The sequence below is a fragment of the Lagenorhynchus albirostris genome, chromosome 15, assembly GCF_949774975.1.
Source record: "Lagenorhynchus albirostris chromosome 15, mLagAlb1.1, whole genome shotgun sequence".
Taxonomy (NCBI): Eukaryota; Metazoa; Chordata; class Mammalia; order Artiodactyla; family Delphinidae; genus Lagenorhynchus; species Lagenorhynchus albirostris.
In genome coordinates this window covers 75,591,157-75,612,450 of record NC_083109.1, presented here as the reverse complement: position 1 = coordinate 75,612,450, position 21,294 = coordinate 75,591,157, and the positions used below count along the sequence as shown (strand labels likewise).

The window sequence follows — 21,294 nt, the reverse complement described above, 5'->3', positions numbered from 1 at the left end:
TATTTCTGTTACTTCCAATTTAATAGAAAATACATGAGTTAATCTCTAGCACAGAATTTATAGATCTTGTAAAATGTTTTACTAACATATTTATAATTTTCATTTTCTTAATTTTTAGATGGTATGTTTGTCATTTTCTCTCTGACTCAATTCTAATTGTGCAGAGAATTTTTAAAAATATCTTGAAAGTTTTTTTAAAGTCTCTAGGTAATATGGATATTCAGTTTAAAATGTCATTAATTTTTACCATCAAGAAGGCTGTTCATGTAGTTTCTAAATTTTGAAAGTCTGATATTCTTGTAGCTTACTACACCTTCAGTCTGCGGTAATGTCCCATGGATGCTCTAGAAGATGTGGTCTATATAAGTTACCAAATTTACTATGTATTTCCTGAGTCAGACTGAGTTCTTTAACTGCAGGTCCCTTTCTATTGTTTTGTTTCCTTACTGTCTGTTAGGTAGCATGCTAAAGTTTCCCAACTCCTGTTGATTTCCTTTATTACTTAAGATATTTTTTAGTTACTATATTGGGATATCAAGGTTTATATCTTAATACTTTAATATAAAGAAGTGTAAAAGGTAAAGATTATACCTTTTATCACTATAAAATGAATACCTTTGACATGACTTTAGCCATTTATTTAGAATATTTTGTCTTTTTTCTCTTTTAAAATTTAGGAGTGCTTTATAACTAACAAATACATTTTTGTTTGTTTTACCCAATACAAACTAGATATCCTTGCCTTTTTTAAAAAAATGGGAGCTTAATCCATGTATATTATTGTTATTATAATCAATATACTTAGCCATATGCTTGCTCTCTTGCTAGTTCCCTTATTTTTTCTCCATTTCTCTATTGATTATGTTTTAATTCTTTTACATTCAATAGTAACTTAGAAAACAGATGCTTTTAGTATCTAAATTTAGTGATTAACTTTAAGATTACCAAATCCTTAAAATTCTTTTTCTAACTATTAAAAACAATAACAATATAACTTCTGATTCTATGATCCCAGAGAAATTTCACAGAAATTCCTTGCACTACCCTAGTTTCCAGAATTTAATTTTTATCTTTCTGTCACAACTTGTTATTATACATTTAAAAGTACAGTGTTTATTTCTTAAGAAAACGTTTTTTGTGTTCAACTTCGTAATTTTGCTTATAGTAGTTATTTCCCACTAGCTCGTTTTGATGTGTCCAGCCTTTTCATTAAGTTACTTACTTTGGTTCTGCAATACCTTTTAAAGCCTAAGCAATAAAACAGTACAAATGCCTCTTTTAAAGGCATTTTGAAATACCTTTTAAAACCTAAGCAATAAAACAGTACAAATGCCACTCAATCTATGAAACTTTCTCCACTTGGGAACAGTTTTATATGGAAACAATAAAACAACACTTTTATGAGATTAAATACTTACTGCTTTGATGTTAGTGAAGGTATATTATAAAATTTTGTTGAATAAAAGAAGATTAGGTGCTTATTGGCACCTTTAAGAAACGTCATATAGGGTTCATTTAGATCCCTACAGGAAAACTCAGCAGTCCGAGATAAGATTTATGCTGCTTTGAGGAACCAAAACTGTGGTGAGAGATTACTTTCGGATGCTCTTCTGCATTGCGGTTCATAATTCACATCATTCCTCTAGAGTTCTAGGCATAGGTATCTCTTCCTCATACTTCATCCTTTTGTGAGTTTTGTTTGAAGGGTTAATGACACCTTCTGAACATCTAGCATCTTGTTGGGACTCTCCAGACTCAAGCTGAAAAGCATGGCATAGCCTGGCTAACAAATCTTAGCAGATGCGCACAGAATTGTTCCACCTTACTTCCCTCAGTCCAGGATGATGGGACTTTCTTACATGTTCCTCAGCCATGATAAAACCATGGATCGTTATTTTCCTAATTAGCCATTAATAACAGTTAACTCTAATGACAATGCAGTCTCAGAGTTTGGAAAATATATTGTTGACAATGAAATCTAATGAAAACAAGATGGCTTCTTATATTTTATAAAAGGTGATAATCTTACTGATAGAATTACTGCCACTCATGCCAGATGCTAGGTTCCTTTAACTTTGTTTTGTTCTAGTTCCAATTCCTAAACTATATAATATCCTAATGGGTAGAAACGTCTGGAACTAGAGAGTGAATTATAGTAATTTTTATTTATTTATTTATTTTTTTTTTTTGGTACACGGGCCTCTTACTCTTGTGGCCTCTCCCGTTGCGGAGCACAGGCTCCGGACGCGCAGGCTCAGTGGCCATGGCTCACGGGCCCAGCCGCTCCGCGGCATGCGGGATCTTCCCGGACCGGGGCACGAACCTGTGTCCCCTGCATCGGCAGGCGGACTCTCAACCACTGCGCCACCAGGGAAGCCCGATAGTAATTTTTAAATAAGCGAGGTCCTGAAATACCTAAAGGCAGATAGTAAGAAATTTCATTGCATCATTTATAGCAAAAACTTTCTTATAACAGATGCCATGGATGCTGGGATAAATCAATGCAAGCAGATTGATTTTTCTTAGGTCTTTAAATGTTTAAGCCAGCACCTGGCCTTTGTAATGTCTCTGGTTGTAGGTAATAGCTGGGAATTTCAGGTGAAGGATTACAGCTTCTGAGTTAGTTATGCTACCCCAATTATCCATTGGATGTGCTTGAAAATGCCAGTCTTAAATGTATTCATGGGATTCGGAGGGAATACTTCTTTGCCTGATATCTTGTGGTTTAGCTTTAGTACTTGCTGTAGTCAGTCTATTTCTTTGAAATATTGAGCTGTCTGACAGCTTAAAATCCTAAGTTTCCTTTAAACTTGAGCCTGGCTTTGGAGGAGAAAAGGGGTGATGTGGGGGTGGATTTTATGTAAGGCTCTCCAAAGAGAATTCGCTGAAGTGCTTTTGCTGGCAGGACACAGGCAAGGCTAGGAAGCTGCTTCCTCTCAGTTTTTCTTGGGGTTTTGCCCTTAGCCTAGAACAACATTTAGTCAGATAACTTACATCAGGGCCACAGGGGTCTCTTGCTGGGCCTTGTTGAAGTCATCATTTTCCTTCCATGAAGAAACATGGAAAAGACCCAAATGCAAAGTCCAGATTTTGTTAAGCCTCTTGAACATTAGGAAAAAGTCTTGATGCTCTTATACCCTTAATTCCCACCTAGATGTTTATTTCTCTTCGAAGTTGGAGGACTTAGTTTTTATAAACATCTCTTTTTTTAATGATTTTTCTTTTTTTTAATTTAAAATTTTCTTTTTTATTTTTTGGCTGCGTTGGGTCTTTGTTGCTGCGCGCGGGCTTTCTCTAGTTGCGGCAAGCGCGGTCTACTCTTCGTTGCAGTGCGTGGGGCTTATTATGGCGGCTTCTCTTGTTGCGGAACGTGGGCTCTAGGGCACGTGGGCTTTAGTAGTTGTGGCTTGCAGGCTCTAGAGCGCAGACTCAGTAGTTGTGGTGCACGGGCTTAGTTTACCGCGGCATGTGGGTTCTTCCCAGACCAGGGATCGAACCTGTGTCCCCTGCATTGGCAGGCAGATTCTTAACCACTGTGCCACCAGGGAAGTCCCTATAAACATCTCTTGCTCAAATGTTACCTAATAAGATTTCTTTCCTTGTGAATGCGGTTGGTTACCACAGATGTATTGAAAGTATATTCTGTGGAGAATACTAGTCTACCACTGAATCATTATCTCCAGGTTAAATGTAAACGTTTAAACAAGCACTAAGAATTAAAATGAAGACAGCAGTAGGCAGTGGAGACATGGGGTTAGCCCTAGATCTCTTGCCTAATTCTGAGCACATTTCCTCTACACATTTTTTCATCCATACATTGGAATTAGCTTTACCTGCCTCTACTTACTTCAGAGATCCAGTGAGATAAGAGTTCTGACGTTGCTTATGAATTACAGAGCCAACTCCACATACAGATTTTATCATCAGTATAAATATATTTAACGTAGACCTTTTAAAACTTGAAAATGTTATCATAATTATCAATGAAGAATGAGATGCTTGCTAGAATTTGAAGGCATATGTCAAAAAACAAATATACAGAGAAAGAGCTCTTCAAAGACCATAGTGGAAGAGACAATATCTGAGCTTTAAAAAAGTCTTGACCTGAAAAGTACAGAGAAAGTGAGAGTGAGCATTCCAGATTAAGAAAATCTAGTGTGAAGAAGTGTAGGGCAGGAATGGGCATGGCATGTTCAGGAAATTGAGAGGAAGTGATGTTCATTTTAGATTAAATTCCCCTTTATTACAAGTGTAAAGATGAAAACTTGAAGAGAATGACAATATTCTGAACTTTTATTCCACAGCAATAAGAAAAGGCTCATATAGCTTGCATCTGAATTAATTTAGAATTAGCAGGTTTAGCAGTAATTTAAGAAGAAACTAAGTACTTAAGGGCTCAGAAGGATACAAAGTAAAATTAGCATCATTTTTCTTGCTTCCATTAGAGAAGACTTCCTGGAGAAAGGGATTTTAGGAGACAGTGGTAAAAGTGGATTTGTAGAAAGGTTGAAATCAAAAAACAATGCCCTCTATATAGGGGGCATTTGGCAATAGCTGATTAGATGGTATGACCAAAAGTTAGGTCTGAACTGCAGTCTTTAAAGAGGCACATTAAAGGTACAAGGAATGCTGATTTGGATTCATTCTCCATTCATGTTGGTTCATCTTCCCCGATGGTCCCAGAGTCACATGAAAACCTGCAGGCAAAAGGTTTGCTACCTGTTACCTGTTCTGCTCTCTGAAGTTCCCTGCTACCCGGAAATATGGGGCTTGTGTTTTGCTTGAGACTTTCCATGCTCTGATCCATACCCGTCTCTCTCCTGTTTCTTCCTGTTTCCTCCCAAAAGGAGCTCTCTATTTCAGATAAGACTCCTGATCATTTCCTAGCATGTTGCTTTCCCTGTCTTTTCTTTCTTTCTCCCATCAAGAGTATCTTTTCCTCCCCTTTCAGCCGTATGAGCTCAATCTGCTTTTAAAATCCAAGGCTTCAGACATCACCTTTCCTCCTAACATCACTGACTCGTTTTTTGGTTATCATTTAGGATGTATGTATTTCCTTGTGTTGCTATATTTGTTTGTCTTGCACTGTCTTTCTCTTGCTAGATTGAGAACATTGTAAAGGTGCCATTTGTTGTAACTTACCTCACATTGCTTGGGTTCTCTGCAAATGTGGTTGGTGATGACATTATAGACTAATGGTCCATATGAATTTGACTCATAGTCTTGTGTAGACTAATGGTTTGCTCTTGTGTTTTGTGTGTTTGTTCATTTTGAATGGAAAACCAGATCTGGCTAAATGTGTACAACATCCTGAACATGAAAATCAGAGCCAAGTAAATGTGTAGAAACTGCTAAAATATAAGCTTTGTGTAAGAGCAGAGAGTTTTTAATTTGGTTAAGCACCATATCTCTAGCTCTTACTATCAGGCTCAAATGTGGTACTTAATACATATTTGTTGAATGGATGCTGGTTTAATTTACTTAAGCTGTAGGTCTTAATTTGGTATTTTAAAATATCTTTAGAATATTGTCTCAAAAAACAGGATCATTGTCTCCCTAGTGCATAAAGGATAATATACAGAATCTCATCATCTTATCTGAGGAGAAGAAAACCTTGTTTTATATTCTGTTTTGTCATTTCTTTTTTTTTTTTTAATTTATTTTTTTGGCTGTGTTGGGTCTTCATTGCTGCGTGCGGGATATCTCTAGTTGCAGTGAGCCGGGGCTACTATTTGTTGCGTTGCGCGGGCTTCTCATTGCGGTGACTTCTCTTGTTGCAGAGCATGGGCTCTAGGCCCACGGCCTCAGTAGTTGTGGCTCGTGGGCTCTAGAGTGCAGGCTCAGTAGTTGTGGTGCACGGGCTTAGTTGCTCTGCGGCATGTGGGATCTTCCCGGACCAGGGATGGAACCTGTGTCCCCTGCGTTGGCAGGGGGAATCTTAACCGCTGCGCCATCAGGGAAGTTCCTGTTGTTTCTTTCTCTTTTTCTTTCTTTTTTTCCCCGGAAGAGGACAGAGGAAATAAGATGGGAAATCATATTTGGTATAACCTAGATTGGAAAAATCTCAGGAAAGATTACCCTCCAAGATTTATGTTAAACTTTTCAAGTGTTTATTGAAGGGCTGCTGCAGTCTTTTATCTACATTGGTAGATCTACATGGTAAATGTTGTACTTATCCTACCCTCCATGTTTCTTTCTATGGCAGCTTACCTGGTACTATTCAGAAGCTGAGAAAAATGCTAAAGATTAGGACCTTCAGTTGTTCACTTTTGACAAGGCTTAAGGAATAGGGGTGAAGGAGCAGTTGTGTGAGATCACTGACACTTTTTTTCTCTTTTCTTCTGCCTTCAGCTCAAGCCAGGGCAGAACAGCTGCAGGGACAGTGACAGTGAAAGTGCCAGTGGAGAATCCAAGGGCTTCCACAGGAGCAGCTCTCGGGAAAGGCTCAGCGATGTAAGTTAAAAAAAAAAAAAAACTAAACTAAACAAAACCACCAGGTCACACATCCCTTGGGTCGATTTCAATTTTCCAACACTCTCATCCTTTCACATCACTTTGTAAATATCCAAGCATTATTACACTTCATCCTTTCTTTTTTTTTTTTTTGCGGTACGCGGGCCTCTCACTGTTGTGGCCTCTCCTGTCCGGAGCGCAGGCTCAGTGGCCATGGCTTACGGGCCCAGCCGCTCCGTGGCATGTGGGATCTTCCCGGACCGGGGCACAAACCCATGTCCCCTGTATCAACAGGCAGACTCTCAACCACTGCGCCACCAGGGAAGCCCCACTTCATCCTTTCTTGGCATATAAACATTTGAGCATTGCTTTGTAGTGTCAGTTTTCTGGTTTGACCTAATATGTGTTTTAACAAATTATAAGGTTGGTGGGAGTATTTGTCAGCTTAAAAAAATAGATTACAAAAGGAAGTGATAATACTTTTAATATCAGTGTTACAAATGAAAGAAGTAGTCTGGCAGCGCTACAACTGGGAGATAACATATTTAACTATGGGCTTTTTGTCATTTCTTCATGCATGAGCTTGGTTAACAACCTTCTTTTTATTATTATTTTTTTATTTTATTCCTGCTGGAAGGGATGACTAACCAGCCACTTAAAGAGAAGGAATTAAATTTCCTGACTGATGCCACTTAAAGAGAAGGAATTAAATTTCCTGACTGATGTCTGGAGGAAAAACCCTCATGAGCACACACCATACCTCTTAAGGAGGTCTGTCAGCCTTCTAGACCTGGCTCTAACCACTCTCCAGCCTCCTGTGCACCAGGCTGAGAACCATCTGGCCCTCTTTGGGCCCTCTTGCATTCTTCCCTAATGTGTTATATGACAGGATTCTTGACCCATCTTTGCACCTGAGGGCAACATTTTAAAACTTTCTTTTAAAATAGAACAAGTAGGGAGCAATTATTATTAGTGATAACTGAGAAAGGAACATTAACATATTGAGACAGTACTCCTTTTTTCCACAATTTTTTTGGTTTATTTGCAAAAGAATTTATTATTAGCTGAAGAAAATAATTCCACTGTTGATAAAAAAATAATTTGGATAACCATTGAAGAACATTCTCAGAAATAATACCATTTTCCCTTTTGTGATTAGCATACTCAATTTGGGAAATTTTGTTTTTCTCTTCCCTTCCATTCTCTTCTCTTCTCTTCTTTTCCCCTCTCCCTCTCTCCTCCCTGCCATCCTTCCTCCCTCTCTCCCTTCCTTCTTCCCAGCTATAGATTACCCTTCAGTCACCACAGGTGGTGACTTCAGGATTCTAAGCATCTTTCTTTTTCTTTTTAAATTGAGTTATAATTAATATACAGTATTACATTAGTTTCAGGTGTACAACATAGTGATTCAGTATTTTTATACATTATGAAATGATGACCACAATAATCTAGTTTTCATCCATCACCATACGAATTTGTTACGGTGTCGTTGACTATATTCCCTATCTGCACATTACATCCCTGTGATGTATTTGTCTTATAACTGGAAGTCTGTTCCTCTTAATTCCCTTCACTGATCTTGTCTGCCCAGCACCCCCCCCCACAGCCACCTCCCTCCTCTTTGGCAACCACTGGTTTGTTCTCCATATCTATGATTCTGTTTCTGTTCTGTTTTGTTTGTTCATTTGTTTTGTAGATTTCACATATAAGTGAAATCATATGGTACTCATTTTTCTCTGTCTGACTTATTTCATTTAGCATGACACCCTCCCGTCCGTTCATGTTGCTGCCAGTGACTAGAATTCATTCCTTTTTATAGCTGAGAAATCTTCCATTGTGTGTGTGTGTCTGTGTATCACATCTTCTGTATTCATTTATCTGTTGATGAACATTTAGGTTGCTTCCATATCTTAGCTGTTGTATATAGTGCTGCAATGAATGTTAGGGGTACATAGATGTTTTTGAATTAGTGTTTTTTTTCCTTTGGATAAATACCCAGAAGTAGAGTTGCTGGATCATATGGTAGTTCTATTTTTAGTTTTTTGAGGGATCTCCATACTGTTTTCCATAGCAGCTGCACAAATTTACATTCCCACCAGTAGTGCACAGTGCTTCCCTTTTCTCCACATTCTCACCAACACTTGTTTCTTGTCTTTTTGAGAATAGCCATTCTGACAAGTATGAGGTGGTATCTCATTGTGGTTTTGATTTGCATGTCCCTGATGATTAGTGATGTTAAGCATCTTTCATGTGCCTGTTGGCCATCTGTATGTCTTCTTTGGGAAATGTCTATTTAGGTCCTCTGACTATTTTTTAATAGGTTGGTAATTGTTTTGATTTTGAGTTATATGAGTTCTTTATACATTTTGGATACCAATCCCTTATCAGATACATCATTTGCAAATATCTTCTCCCATTCAGTAGGTTACCTTTTTGTTTTGTTGATAGTTTCCTTCACTGTGCAAAAAGCTTTTTAGTTTGATGTAGTCCCATTTGTTTATTTTTGCTTTTTTTTGTTGCCCTTGCCTGAGGAGGTATGTCCAAAAAAAAAAAAAAATGCTAAGACTAATGTCAAAGAGATTACCACCTGTGTTTTCTTCTAGGAATGTTATAGTTTCAGGTGTTATATTTAAGTTTTTAATCCATTCTGAGTTTATTTTTCTATACAGTGTGAGAAAGTGGTGCAGTTTCATTCTTTTGCATGTTGCTGTCCCGTTTTCCTAACACTATTTATTAAAGAAACTGTCTTTTCCCTATCATATATTCTTGCCTCCTTTGTCATAGATTAATTGACCATATGAGTGTGGATTTATTTTTGGAATCTCTGTTCCATTGACCCATGTGTCTGTTTTTGTGCTAGTACCATACTGTGTTGATTACTGTAGCTTTGTAGTATACTTTCAAGTCTGGGGGCATGATGCCTTCAGCTTTGTTCTTCTTTCTCAGTATAGGCATATAGACCAATAGAATAGAATTGAGAGTTCATAAATAAACCCATATATCTATGGCCAAGTAATTTTTGTTGTTGTTGTTGTTTTTTGTGGTATGTGGGCCTCTCACTGTTGTGACCTCTTCCGCTGCGGAGCACAGGCTCCAGACGCGTAGACTCAGTGGCCATGGCTCACGGGCCCAGCTGCTCTGCGGCATGTGGGATCCTCCCGGACCAGGGCACAAACCCATGTCCCCTGCATCGGCAAGCGGACTCTCAACCACTGCGCCACCAGGGAAGCCCTGGCCAAGTAATTTTTGACACAAGTTTTACATCCATTCAATTGGGAAAGAATTTTCTCTTCAACAGGTGGTGCTGGGACAACTGGTTTTTCCCATGCAAAAGAATGAAGTTGGGCCCCTACATCACACCATGTACAAAAATTAACTCAAAATGAATAAATGACCTAAGTATAAGAGCTAAAGCCATAGAATTCTTAGAAGAAAACATGTGGGCAAATCTTCATGACCTTGAATTTGGCAGTGGATTTTTAGATGTGACATCAAAAGCACAAGCAACAAAAGAGAAAATACATACGTTGGACTTCATCAAAATTAAATACTTTTGTGCATCAATGGGCATTATCAAGAAAGTGAAAAGAAAAGCTACAGAATGGGAGAAAAATATTTGAAAATCATATAACTGATAAGTGTTTAATATCCAGGATATGTAAAAAGCTCCTAAACTCAAGAACAAAAAGATAAACAACAGAATTCAAAAATGGGCAAAGGGCTTGAATTGACATTTATGCAAAGAAGATATACAAATGACCAATAAGCGCATGAAACATGCTCATCACTATAGTCCTTAGGGAAATGCAAACCAAAACCATAATGAGATATCACTTCACAGCTACTAGGATAGTTATAATTTTAAAGAATGGAAAATAACAAGTTGGCATGAATATAGAGAAATTGAAGCCCTTGTACATGCTGGTGGGAATGTAAAATGTTGCAGCCACTGTGGAAAACAGCTTGGCAGTTCCTCAGAAAGCTAAACAGAGAATTACCATACACCTCACCAATTCCAATTTTAGGTATATACCCAAACACCAGGTACTTGAAGAGATACTTATATGCCAGTTTTCATTGTAGTATCATTTATAATAACCAAAAAAATAGAAACATCCCAAGTGTCCATCAGCAGGTGAATGGATGAACAAAAAGTGGCATATATGGACACTAGAATATTAGCCATAAAGAGGAATTAAGTTCAAACCTTGAAAACATTATGCTAAGTGAAATAATCTAGACATTAAAGGATAAATATTGTCTGATTCCACTTACATGAGGTATCGAGAATATATCAAGAATATGCAAATTCCTAGAGACAGAAAGTAGAAAGGGAGTTACCAGGGACTAGTGGTAGGGGTGGGGGACTGTGAGAGATGGGAGTTATTATTTAATCGTAACAGAATTTTTGTTTGTGATGATGAAATAGTCTTGGAAATAGTTTTGATGATTGCATAGCATTGTGAATGTAATTAATGCCACTGAATTGTATACTTAAAAATGGTTAAAATGGTAACTTTATTGTATATATATATTTATTTTACCATAATAAAAAATTTGAAAAATATTAGGGCTGTAACAATCTTGCCAATCTCGTGTCAAGCCAATCTGTGATCTACTTTGAGTTTATATTGCTTATCATTAAAATTCATATTTCTTGCAACACTATTAAAAGATTAAAGAAGGAGAAATGACACACATAAAAAAAAGGAAAGGAAGAAAAAGAAGTAGTTGGCTTTTAGTGAGTTGTTTCAGTCACTATTTCCTGCACGTGAGCAGTTGTGAGGTTGCAGAGTCTTACCTCAGGGCCAATGCAATCTAAAATCTTCTGAGATGAAAGCCTTTGACAAGTCAAGCCACAAAACGACTCTTTTGGATATCAGAGCAACATCTACCCACACAATATTTTAAAGAATAAAGATGCTTCCATTTTTTCTTAAAAGAGAATTAGTAATTAATTACTTTAATGACTATCAGAAAATGAGGAGGTGGAGTTTGTTAAAATATCTCCATGTCTCTCATCACCATGCTTGTGCTTTCATTACTTTCTTGAACATATGGAAAATAGTTATTATTAACCATTTTAATGCCCTTAATCTACTAATTGTGTCATTTCTGAGTCTGTTTCTATTGATTGGTTTTTCTCCTCCTTATGGATTGTATTTTTCTGGCTTTTTTGCATGCCTGACACTTTTTTTGGGGGGATGCCAAATATCGTGAAGTTTTTTTTGTTGAGTGCTGGGTATTTTGGGTTTCCATAAATATTCTTAAGCTTTATTCTGGGCTACTATTATGCCACTTGGAAATAATATTTTGATTTTTTTCTGAGGTTTATATTTATGCTTTTCTGGGTGGAACATTCGGAACAGCCTTTAGCCTAAAGCTCATTTTTCCCCAGTACTGAATACTCTGCCTAATTCCTGATGTGTTACAAGGTTTCTCCACTCTGGCTGGTGGGAATACCAGTTGTTCCCTGCCCTCTGTGACTCTGGCATTCGTTCTACCTGCTCCTTTTCAGTGATCATTTCCCTTGCCTTGGGTACTTTTCACCCACAGATGTGCTGATATGGACTCAGGTGAAGATGAGAGGGAAGCCTTCTGCAGGTTTCCTGATTCTCTCACTGTGAGCCTCTCTTTTCTCCCATCCTCTGCTTTGCAAATTACAGCTGACTTGGCTTCCTCTTACTATCAACTCTGTCTTCTCAACTTAGGGATGCTTCTGGGATCCACCTGGGTTACCCCCAACCACCCGACTATTGCATGAAAACTCTCTTCAGACAGCAAGCTGGGGCAACTGTAAAATTTATTTCATTTGCTTTCTGTCTCTCTAAGATCACAGCACTGCCTATTGCCCAACTTCTAAAAAACCTTTTTTCCCCACACATTTTGTCTAGTTTTTTAGTTGCGTAAGGTGTTAGACTGAATTTGATCCCTGTTAGTCCTGGTTGCCCACTCTGGATTTTCAGCTGAGATAAAACTCCCTTTAAGTCTTCCACTCACTTTAGTGATATTTTTAGGAGCTGTGGCAGTTAAGACTTACTCTCAAGTGCAGCTAATCAAGACTACTGTATTATTCCAGCTTTTTTTTTTTTTTTAAACTGGACAGGCAAAAAGAGTAAGAATGAAGAATTCCAGTGTGGCTGGAGAATTTGACTCATGGGTGAAGCTTAAAACGAAATGTGCTTGGTTTTTCTAAATTACATATCCCCAAACTACATTGCCAGGAGGGAATAATAGTTTACGAGGACTGTCACATTGATCAAGGATACATAGTAACTTGTTTAGATTAGTCACTAAAGAAAACGTTAAGGGAAATAATTGAATATGTAAATATTCATAGTGAGTTATTCAAGGGGGAAAATATTGCTTCTGACTTATACAGAATTTTGTAAGTGAGGAAGTTTTCAAAACTCAGGGCCTAAACTTAGTAAATAAAAGCCTCAAATTTTGAAGTGATCATAGGCATTCATTACAAACACACCAAGTTTTAACAGCTATTTTGCTATTTATTATCCATGTGACCTTGAGCAAAAAACTTGATCTTTCCAAGCCTTGGTTTCTTTACCTGTGAAATGGGGGTCGTTTCATCTACCTTGTCAGGTTTCTTTTAAAAGATTGCCTGGTACTGTGTGTTTGAATCACGTAACCGTTCTTGGCGTACCCAGTGTGCTCATAAGTATTTATTCCCTTTCTTTCTGCATCAGATTCACACCTACCCTAGGAGCCTTCTCTACCCTTTCTGATTTGAATTCCCTGGCAGTGGTCAATTCGACAAGACCTGCTTATCTCAATCCTGACAAACACCGTTCTTCCTCCCAAATAAAATCCTCATTATTCTATGTCTCCTTACCTATTTTTCTCAAACTTGAACTCCCTCTCTTATTTCCTTGCCTCCGTATTGGATCCCAGAGCTAGTATCTTCAAAATCGAGCCCTGTTCCTTCCTCTGTCTTACTTATCCTGTTTACTTCGTCACTCTGCTTTATTTACTGACTTTATTTCTGAAGAGGCCTTTGGCTATGATTATCCTCTCCTTGACATGACTGATGCTTCAGATGCCCTCATCATTTCTTACACAGATGATTCCCGTGGCCTCTCAGTGATGTAATCTGATGCATCTCTGTTTCCTTTGCCCTGTACTCGACAAAGCTTCCACAGTTGTTTATCTAAGAGTCAGAGCTCACTATTAAACTTTCTTCTTTAAGATCCTTTGCAGGCATGCTCCTGAGGTTATAAGCGGAGCCCTCCACTAGGACATATGAAGCTACCTCTTCATCCTCCCTCTCTCCCTCTACTTCCCAATGGTTCCTACCTATACTTGTTCCTTCTGGACCGCTCTTTTTTTTTTTTTCTTAAATAATATAAACTTTCAAATTTTCCTATTTTTGTTTCTTTTGTCTCCTTCTTTTTTTTTTTTCTCTTTTCCTTCTGCAGTTCCTATGTCACTTCCTCTAGCAAACTCTTCCTACCACCCTGTGGAAGTAAACATTTTTAATGCTTTATTCAGATAACTACCTGTATATGACTCTAGTGTCTCTCTCTGAAAGAATTTTGCATCAGGATTTTAATTATGAAAAGGCAGACACATATTTCATACTTTTAAAACTTTCAAGATGTTGAAGGAATTGAAGCATTTCAGAAATTAGGTGAAAAGGGATTGAATTCTAGTAAGTATTGTGCTGCACAGTTCTCTACTATTATTTTTCTGTAGCTCTTTAGTCCATTTAGTATCACAGTTGAGGCGTTTCTTCTGCTGCTTCTTGAGACACCCCTTCTACCTCGAATCTCCCAAGTTTGGGGGGGTTTATTGATTTATCTATGCCACTGTGCCATTATCCATCCATCTATGCAGGCATCTTTCCTAGCCTCCTTTTTCTCACCTAACACCCAAACATTTATTGTTAGGTTTACTAGTTACTGTTAAGAAAGAAGTAGACAAAGGACACACCATCAATGAACTTCCCTTTATTTAAGAAAAAAATCTAATCCAGACCTGTGACAGACTCTTGATATTCTGTTTCTCCTTTCTTTTCTTTTTCTGTTTTTGCCATATTTTCATTTTCCCTACCAGTTTGTTTATGCCTTTCGCCTTTCCTGTATCATGTTTTTATGTGTTTTCTTGGATAGTCAGTGTTTTGATTGTCCAGAAATATTTATCAAATACCTTTTAAGTGTCAGGTATAGTTCTGGGCACTTGAGATTGAATGGTGAACAAGATGAAGCCTCTGCCCTCATGAAGCTTCTACTCTATTGAGGGAGGCAAGTAGAAAATCTGTGAGCAAATGATAACATTGTTTTTGATGTGTAATACATTTTGTGAAGTAAACTAAACAGTAGTGGGGGTTGGCAGGGTGTGTGCTGCCACTTTAACTGGAGTGATTGGATTAGTCCTTTCTTTTTTTTTTTTAATATTTATTTATTTATATGGTTGCACCGGGTGTTAGTTGTGGCTCACGGGCTCTTTAGTTGCGGCACGCAAACTCTTAGTTGCGGCATGCATGTGGGATCTAGTTCCTTGACCAGGGATTGAATCTGGGCCCTCTGCATTGGGAGCGCAGACTCTTATCCACTGTGCCACCAGGGAAGTCCCTGGATTAGTCCTTTCTGTTTTGGTGATTTTTGAACTGAAGTCTGAATGACGAAAGGAAGGAAGAACATCTAGGCAACAGGAATGACAAGGTCATGACTCTGAGTCAGGACATATTTAAGGGGAAGAAAAAAGGCCAGTGTGGCTAGAGCAGAGTGAATGAACACAGGGGCTGGTCACATAATGTCTTCTAGCTCATGGTAAGCAGGCTAAGTACTGTATTAGTTTCCTGGGCAGCTGTAATGCATGACCACAAGCCAGGGAGCTTAAAACAACAGAAATCTATTGTCTCGTAGTTTGTAAGGCTAGAAGTCCAACATTAAGGTGTCAGCAGGGCCATGATTTCTCTGAAGTCTCCAGAAAGGAGTCTTTCCTGTCTTCTCCCAGCTTCTGATGACTTCTCACAATCATTGGTGTTCCTTGGCTTATAATGACATCACTTCGATGTGTGCTTCTCTTCAAATGGGCTTCTACTCTATTTGTAGCTCTTTATGTCTTCTCTTCTTATAAGGAGAACAGTCATTGGATTTAGGGCCCACCTTAATCCAGTATGACCTCAACTTAATTACATCTGCAAAGTCCCTGTTTCCAAACAAGGTCATATCAGTCAGGGTTCTCAAGAGAAACAGAGCCAAAAGGATGTATAGACATATACAGTTATGGAGGCTGACAAGTCTCAAAATGTGTAGTCAGCAAGCTGGACTCCTAGGAGAGCTGATGGTTAGATCCAGTCTGAGTCCAAAAGTCTGAACAAACCCTAAAGACGAGAAGGATTGACACCCAGGAAAAGTCTGTGTTTCAGTTTGAGTCTAAAAGCAGGAAAAAACTGTTGTCCCAGCTTGAAGGCTGAGACAGACAGAGGAATTCCCTCTTATTCTGAGTATGGTCATCCCTTTTGTCCTATTAAACTGACTGGATGAGGCCCATCCTAGGGAGGGCTTTACTCAGCCTGTTGATTTAAATGTTAAATTCATCCCAAAACACCCTCATGGTAACACCCAGAATAATGTTTGAGCAACTATCTGGGTACCCAGTGGCCTAGCCAAGCTGACGCATAAAATTAACCCTCACAATCACATTTTGAGGTTCCAAGCGGGCCCTATAATTTTAGGGGAACACTATTTAACCCACTATATAGGTTAGTATTTAAGAAGCCTCTCAAAGATGTTAGAAGGAATTGTTGTTAACAATTTTTCCTTTACAATGTTTACTTTTCCTTTTATATGAAGAAATGCAGGTAAACATGAACACAAGGGTGAAATTAGGGAAAGGAGTTGGAAGACTGTTGAATATAGATGAGAGCTGATAACAGTTGGAGATGGGCTATAACAGAGGGTTGAAAATTGAATTTGGAAGTGACCATTTCCACACCTGATGCTTTTTTCAAGTTGTGCCCCCATTTTTACTTCCACTAGTAGCTCATTTCTCCATTTAAATATAGTTTGCATCTTTGTAAGTTATTAGTAATCTTACCTCCAAGGCACATTTCTTAGGATTAAGATTTTAGGTTCTTTAAATTGTCATTGCTTTCTAAACCACTACAGAAAGTAATCGAGCTCGTCTTGTGACCTTTGTAAGAAACATAGTTGGCCAAGTGATTCTTAGCATGATCCTTCTGCTTTTTACTCCCAAGAGAGAAAAGCATAACATGGAGGTGGGTAGGCAGGGATGTCAGACACAAATGATGATTTGGAAGAATTTTAAATTATTCTATTTAAATTAGCCCTAGGGTCAGAGCATGCATTTTCCTCTCGGGGTGGAATGCACATCTGTCCCATACTTAGGGAGCCTTAATAGTAGCCATGGCCTCTTTGTGTAGATCTCTGATGAATGGAGTACATCTATTTTGGATGGATAATCGATTTGTGAAATCCCTTGTTGTAGGTAAGCTGTTAAAACAGAAATGTTAACTTCATGAGTTTAATGCATAGCTTCAATGATGACTCAATGACAGAGATGGATAGAGAGTCAGGTGGGGGGCAGTGAGAAGAGTAGAATGAGCATTTAATGAATATCCACTTGCAGACTTGAATGTTAGCAGCAACATTCTCCTTCCTGGAAAATGTCTTTCAACTGTGCATCCCATTACTATTCCTGCAGCCCACGTAGCTTGGAGATTGAGGCAGAGTGTGTTTGTAAGAAAGCTCTCCTTTGCCATGTAATAGACTGAGGTGGGTAATTTGCAGAGATTGCTGGAGCAGTGGTCAAATCTGAAAAAAACAAAACAAAACAAACCCAGAATGAAAAGACCATGTTAAACAGGAGCTAGCTTATAATGAGCCCGGAAATCACATATCACATAGCCAGCTGGCTGGAATTTCTTCATGTTCTTGTCTTCTCATGCAAACTGCTAAATACATTCTCATACTCTATTTTCTCAGTCTCTCTATACCTCTCATTTCTACCTAATGCATTGAAAATATGAATGAATTGGCAACTCTACCACTTGAAGAAATAAGAATGAAGCCTTTTTCATTATTCAGCATAGTTGCCTAAACATGTGGGCATATGGTATTATTTCAAATACTTTTGAATCCAAGGATGCTTTTATTTATTGCATTTAAAAAAAAATCTCCTTTTAGTTTTTCAGCCCTCATTTTGACTCGTAGCCTTTTTTAGATTCTATGGCCACTTTTGCTATATAGTTTGGACAGAGTATGCCTTCTCTCTCCAAGCAAGAAAAATGGAAGACCCTTCCTCTCATTATAAATTGGGGAAACACAGAAAGTTAAAATCAGCTTGATTCCATGAAATGGTTCAGTGGTCAGGGCATCTCCACCTGTCTGCTTTCCTAAGCCTTTACCTCTTGGTATCTGTCTCTTCTTCTATAACATGAGAAAACAGTAACAATCCCTAGATGCACATCTGTAAGCAAATAGCTAACATAATACATTTCTAACAATAAAAAAGCTGTTTTAAAATATTTAATTCTTGTAGCATAATCTGTTGTTGCCCATGGTTTAAGGTGTTCATGGATTTTGTGACTCGGAAAAATGTTAAAGCTATCAAATATTGCCAGCTATATTTAGATACAGACTTAGATTAGGTATATATGACCGAGGCTCTTCTGGGCCTTTTGGATAGCAAGGCCTCAAGGATGTGATATGTGTCCTGAGCTATCAGTGAAACCCTGACTTCTGCCTGTTGCTGGTCTCAGAACTTCTGTTATACCTTTGTGTATGAGGGTGGAGGTCCTGCTGGTGACCAGGAATAGCGTCCCACTAAATACAGGGCCATAGCAGATTCTTGGGCTTATAGAAATGGACAAGGAGAAATCTCTTTATTTCAGAGATATTTCTGTTCAAATTCTCCAGCGATGATTAAAGGGAGTTGGCAACTGACCAAGAAAAATGTGCTGGGGAAGAGAGTTAGAGGGAAGGAAATGTCAATGCCGTGGACATTTGGCAAAGTAGATTAGAAGGGTTTTTCCACGAAGTTTTCTGCCAGGTCCAGAAATTGTAACTTAATGCCACAAATCTTTTTCTATTTAAAAAAAAAAGGTGAGTCCAGTGGATTGGTAAATGTGGGTAGCCTTTGACTCTAAGGTTCTTTATGCTTTCTAGCAAATGCTGAAACTCCAGCAGACCTTTAATGTACACGAGGATCTAGTGTCTGTGTTCCTTCATGTGTGTGTCTGTGTTCGTGCATGTGTGTGTGTGTGTGGGGGTGTTATAAGGCAGGGTGCTTAAATGCTTTGTTGCATTATGTTAATTCCTCGGCAGTGCAATCAAATTCATGTCGTAATTAAAGCTGTCAGTTGGAAGGCAAGCCAATCGCCATGAAAACACAGCATAACAAATGAAGTGAAATGATTCTGCGTGTAGCTATACAATGCTTCGCCAGGCATGAAATTAAATAAGTAATTTGATGTTGACATCAGAAATTGAAATGATACCCACTGTTCCCTCATTCAGTCAGACCTGCATAAACAATAGGCAGAACAAATATGCACAACAAAGCCATCCTCTCCACCCAGCTCCCTGAGTAATGTACAATATATATGCAAAATGAGTAGAACAGAGCTTCCCGAGACCAGAAGGATGTCATTTTCTTTGGTATACAATAAGATGATACGTATGTGGGGGTGGGGAGGTGGGTTTGAAGAGGCCCTTCTGCTTCTTGGATAAAATGCATTTGCAGAAAGGGGGAAAAATACCAAAATTTACAAATCCCATGCTCTCTCTCTGAGAAATTCACCCTAAAGTGAATTTACCTCCCTGGGGCATGACTCCAGGCTAGTGGAGATCTAACTTGGCTTTTGCCTTCCTCTGTTCCACGGAGGGGTGTAGGTGCCGAAAACAGGTGATGCTGTCACATGGCTAATCACTGCTGAGAAGCTGTCTCCATGACTACTGTGCATATCCCTACATACTGTTTACGGGATCAAGAATGAAACAGGATTTTTGAAAATCAAGTCCAGTGTACAGGATCACACATCAGCGTTCTTTATTCCCCTGAGCCTGTCTGGAGCACTGAGGGGAAGAAAGTTTTGCTTTGGGAGCTGCATTTAGGAGCTGACTGTCCTTGTTTGATGCGGATGCTGTTTGTACTTACAGCACTATTATTTCCTTCTCAAAGCCAGTGTAAAATTAAGAATCACATCTACCGTATTTTTGGAGGTATTAAATTCACCTGAGCCCCACTCCCATACAATCCATTCATTCATTCATTTATTTATACATTAATTCAACAAATACTTATTAACTGCATCCTGTGTGCAAGGCATTGAGCTAAGCTCTGGGGAAGCCATGATGAGTCAAGCAGATGGTCCCTGCTACCTGTGGTTTGCAGAGTAGGGACAGGACATTTCGGTGGAACAGTTAGAGGTTACCTAAGTAACTGGTGCATCACCGTGGAAGTCCGGTCCCTCCATGGAATGTGTAACAGCTGACCCAAGCTAGGCAGGGAGAGGCCTTGCTGGTGCAAGGATGCTTAGCTGAGACCTGAGGGCTGCCTCAGTGCTCGTGTTCTTTTTGTTTCAAACTTATTTGGGGCCTCTCTTGTTCATAAAGAGGACACTAAAAATTAAAGAATTTGTAATGAGAGATTTTAGGAAAAAATAAACAAACATACAAAAACAGACAAGTTTAAAGCACAAACCAAGTTCTTTTTGGGGGGGTCTCTTTCCCCTAAGAAGTGATACCGCACGTACCTTCCAGCATCACTGTTCTTGAGTTCCCTGTGTGTGAGAACTATGGAACCCTAAATTGATAATTTTTGTTACTAAAACCTTTAGAAAAATGGTGCTTTTCACTACTTCCCTTTACCCACACATTCTTTGCATTTTAGTCTACTAATTATGTTTACAAAATGTCTCATTTTTGAAAAGAACTCTGTGTGTACTAACTGGTGCCTTGAGGGGATAAACTGGCAAGTAGGTCACACACTGGAAAAGTCATCCAAACCCACTGGGCTTTTTATTTTCAAATCAGTCTGGGCTTTTTCCTCTTGCCTGCCCCTTTGCGGCCACAAAACTGAGTAGCTTGAGACCAGGGCATTGAATGTCAGCAAGTCAGGGAGGGAGGCTGATGCGTGTCTGTTTAGTCTCAGTGCAGGGCGAAATGCCATCATTAATTCATTACCCAGCTGCCTGTCAAATAAATTGGCAATTACATCCACCGCAGAATCTTGGAATTCAGTAAATAGCACGTTAGCATCTCTGAGTTGCTGAGAGATGTAAAGGGGAAAATTAAGCAACACGGTGTTTGTATCAGTAGCAGATGACAAGGGGCCGCGTATACAGGCAATGTGGTGTAGTGATGAAAAGCCTGCGAAGGACTGGTAATGAGCTGTGTGGATTGGAATGTGTTAAAAACCATTGCTGATTTTCCACTTTGTCTTTATGCTTTCTTGCAGAGTTCAGCTCCTTCCAGCTTGGGAACAGGCTACTTCGTAAGTTTATCTCAACTTCCACATGTGTGCCTCGTATTGGCATTGATTTACTTGTATAATGTATGCTTATTAGGATGTGAAAAAAATCCAAGAAATTCCCTCTCAGTCCTAAAGAGCAGACTGATGTCCATCCTTTTACTAAGAGTTGTTTCACTTTTAAAATACATAACCTGCTGGGCTCTAGGGATCACAAGTCAGTCTGTGATGTGGGCCTGGTTCCCAGCACCCAGAACATTTGCTCCTTACCTGGCAGTGTACGGGGGATACAGAGAAACGTGACTGCCTCATGCCACCTTTCCTACAAAATGGTGTTTTTAGTGAGAAGTGTCGTGTGGTGGACAGAGTTCAATTTATGCATTGAGG

The 21,294-nt window shown here is 38.8% G+C and overlaps 1 protein-coding gene across 3 annotated transcripts in view; it reads left to right on the top strand.

Moving 5' to 3' along the window:
* Positions 1–21,294, top strand: part of AUTS2 (activator of transcription and developmental regulator AUTS2) — a 1,123,105-nt gene that overhangs the window by 488,966 nt on the left and 612,845 nt on the right. For all 3 annotated transcript variants that reach the window (XM_060122925.1, XM_060122924.1, XM_060122923.1), the window contains exons 3-4: positions 6,352–6,453; positions 20,896–20,931. In XM_060122925.1, the coding sequence (XP_059978908.1) occupies positions 6,352–6,453; positions 20,896–20,931 (138 nt within the window). The remainder of the gene's footprint in view (positions 1–6,351; positions 6,454–20,895; positions 20,932–21,294) is intronic.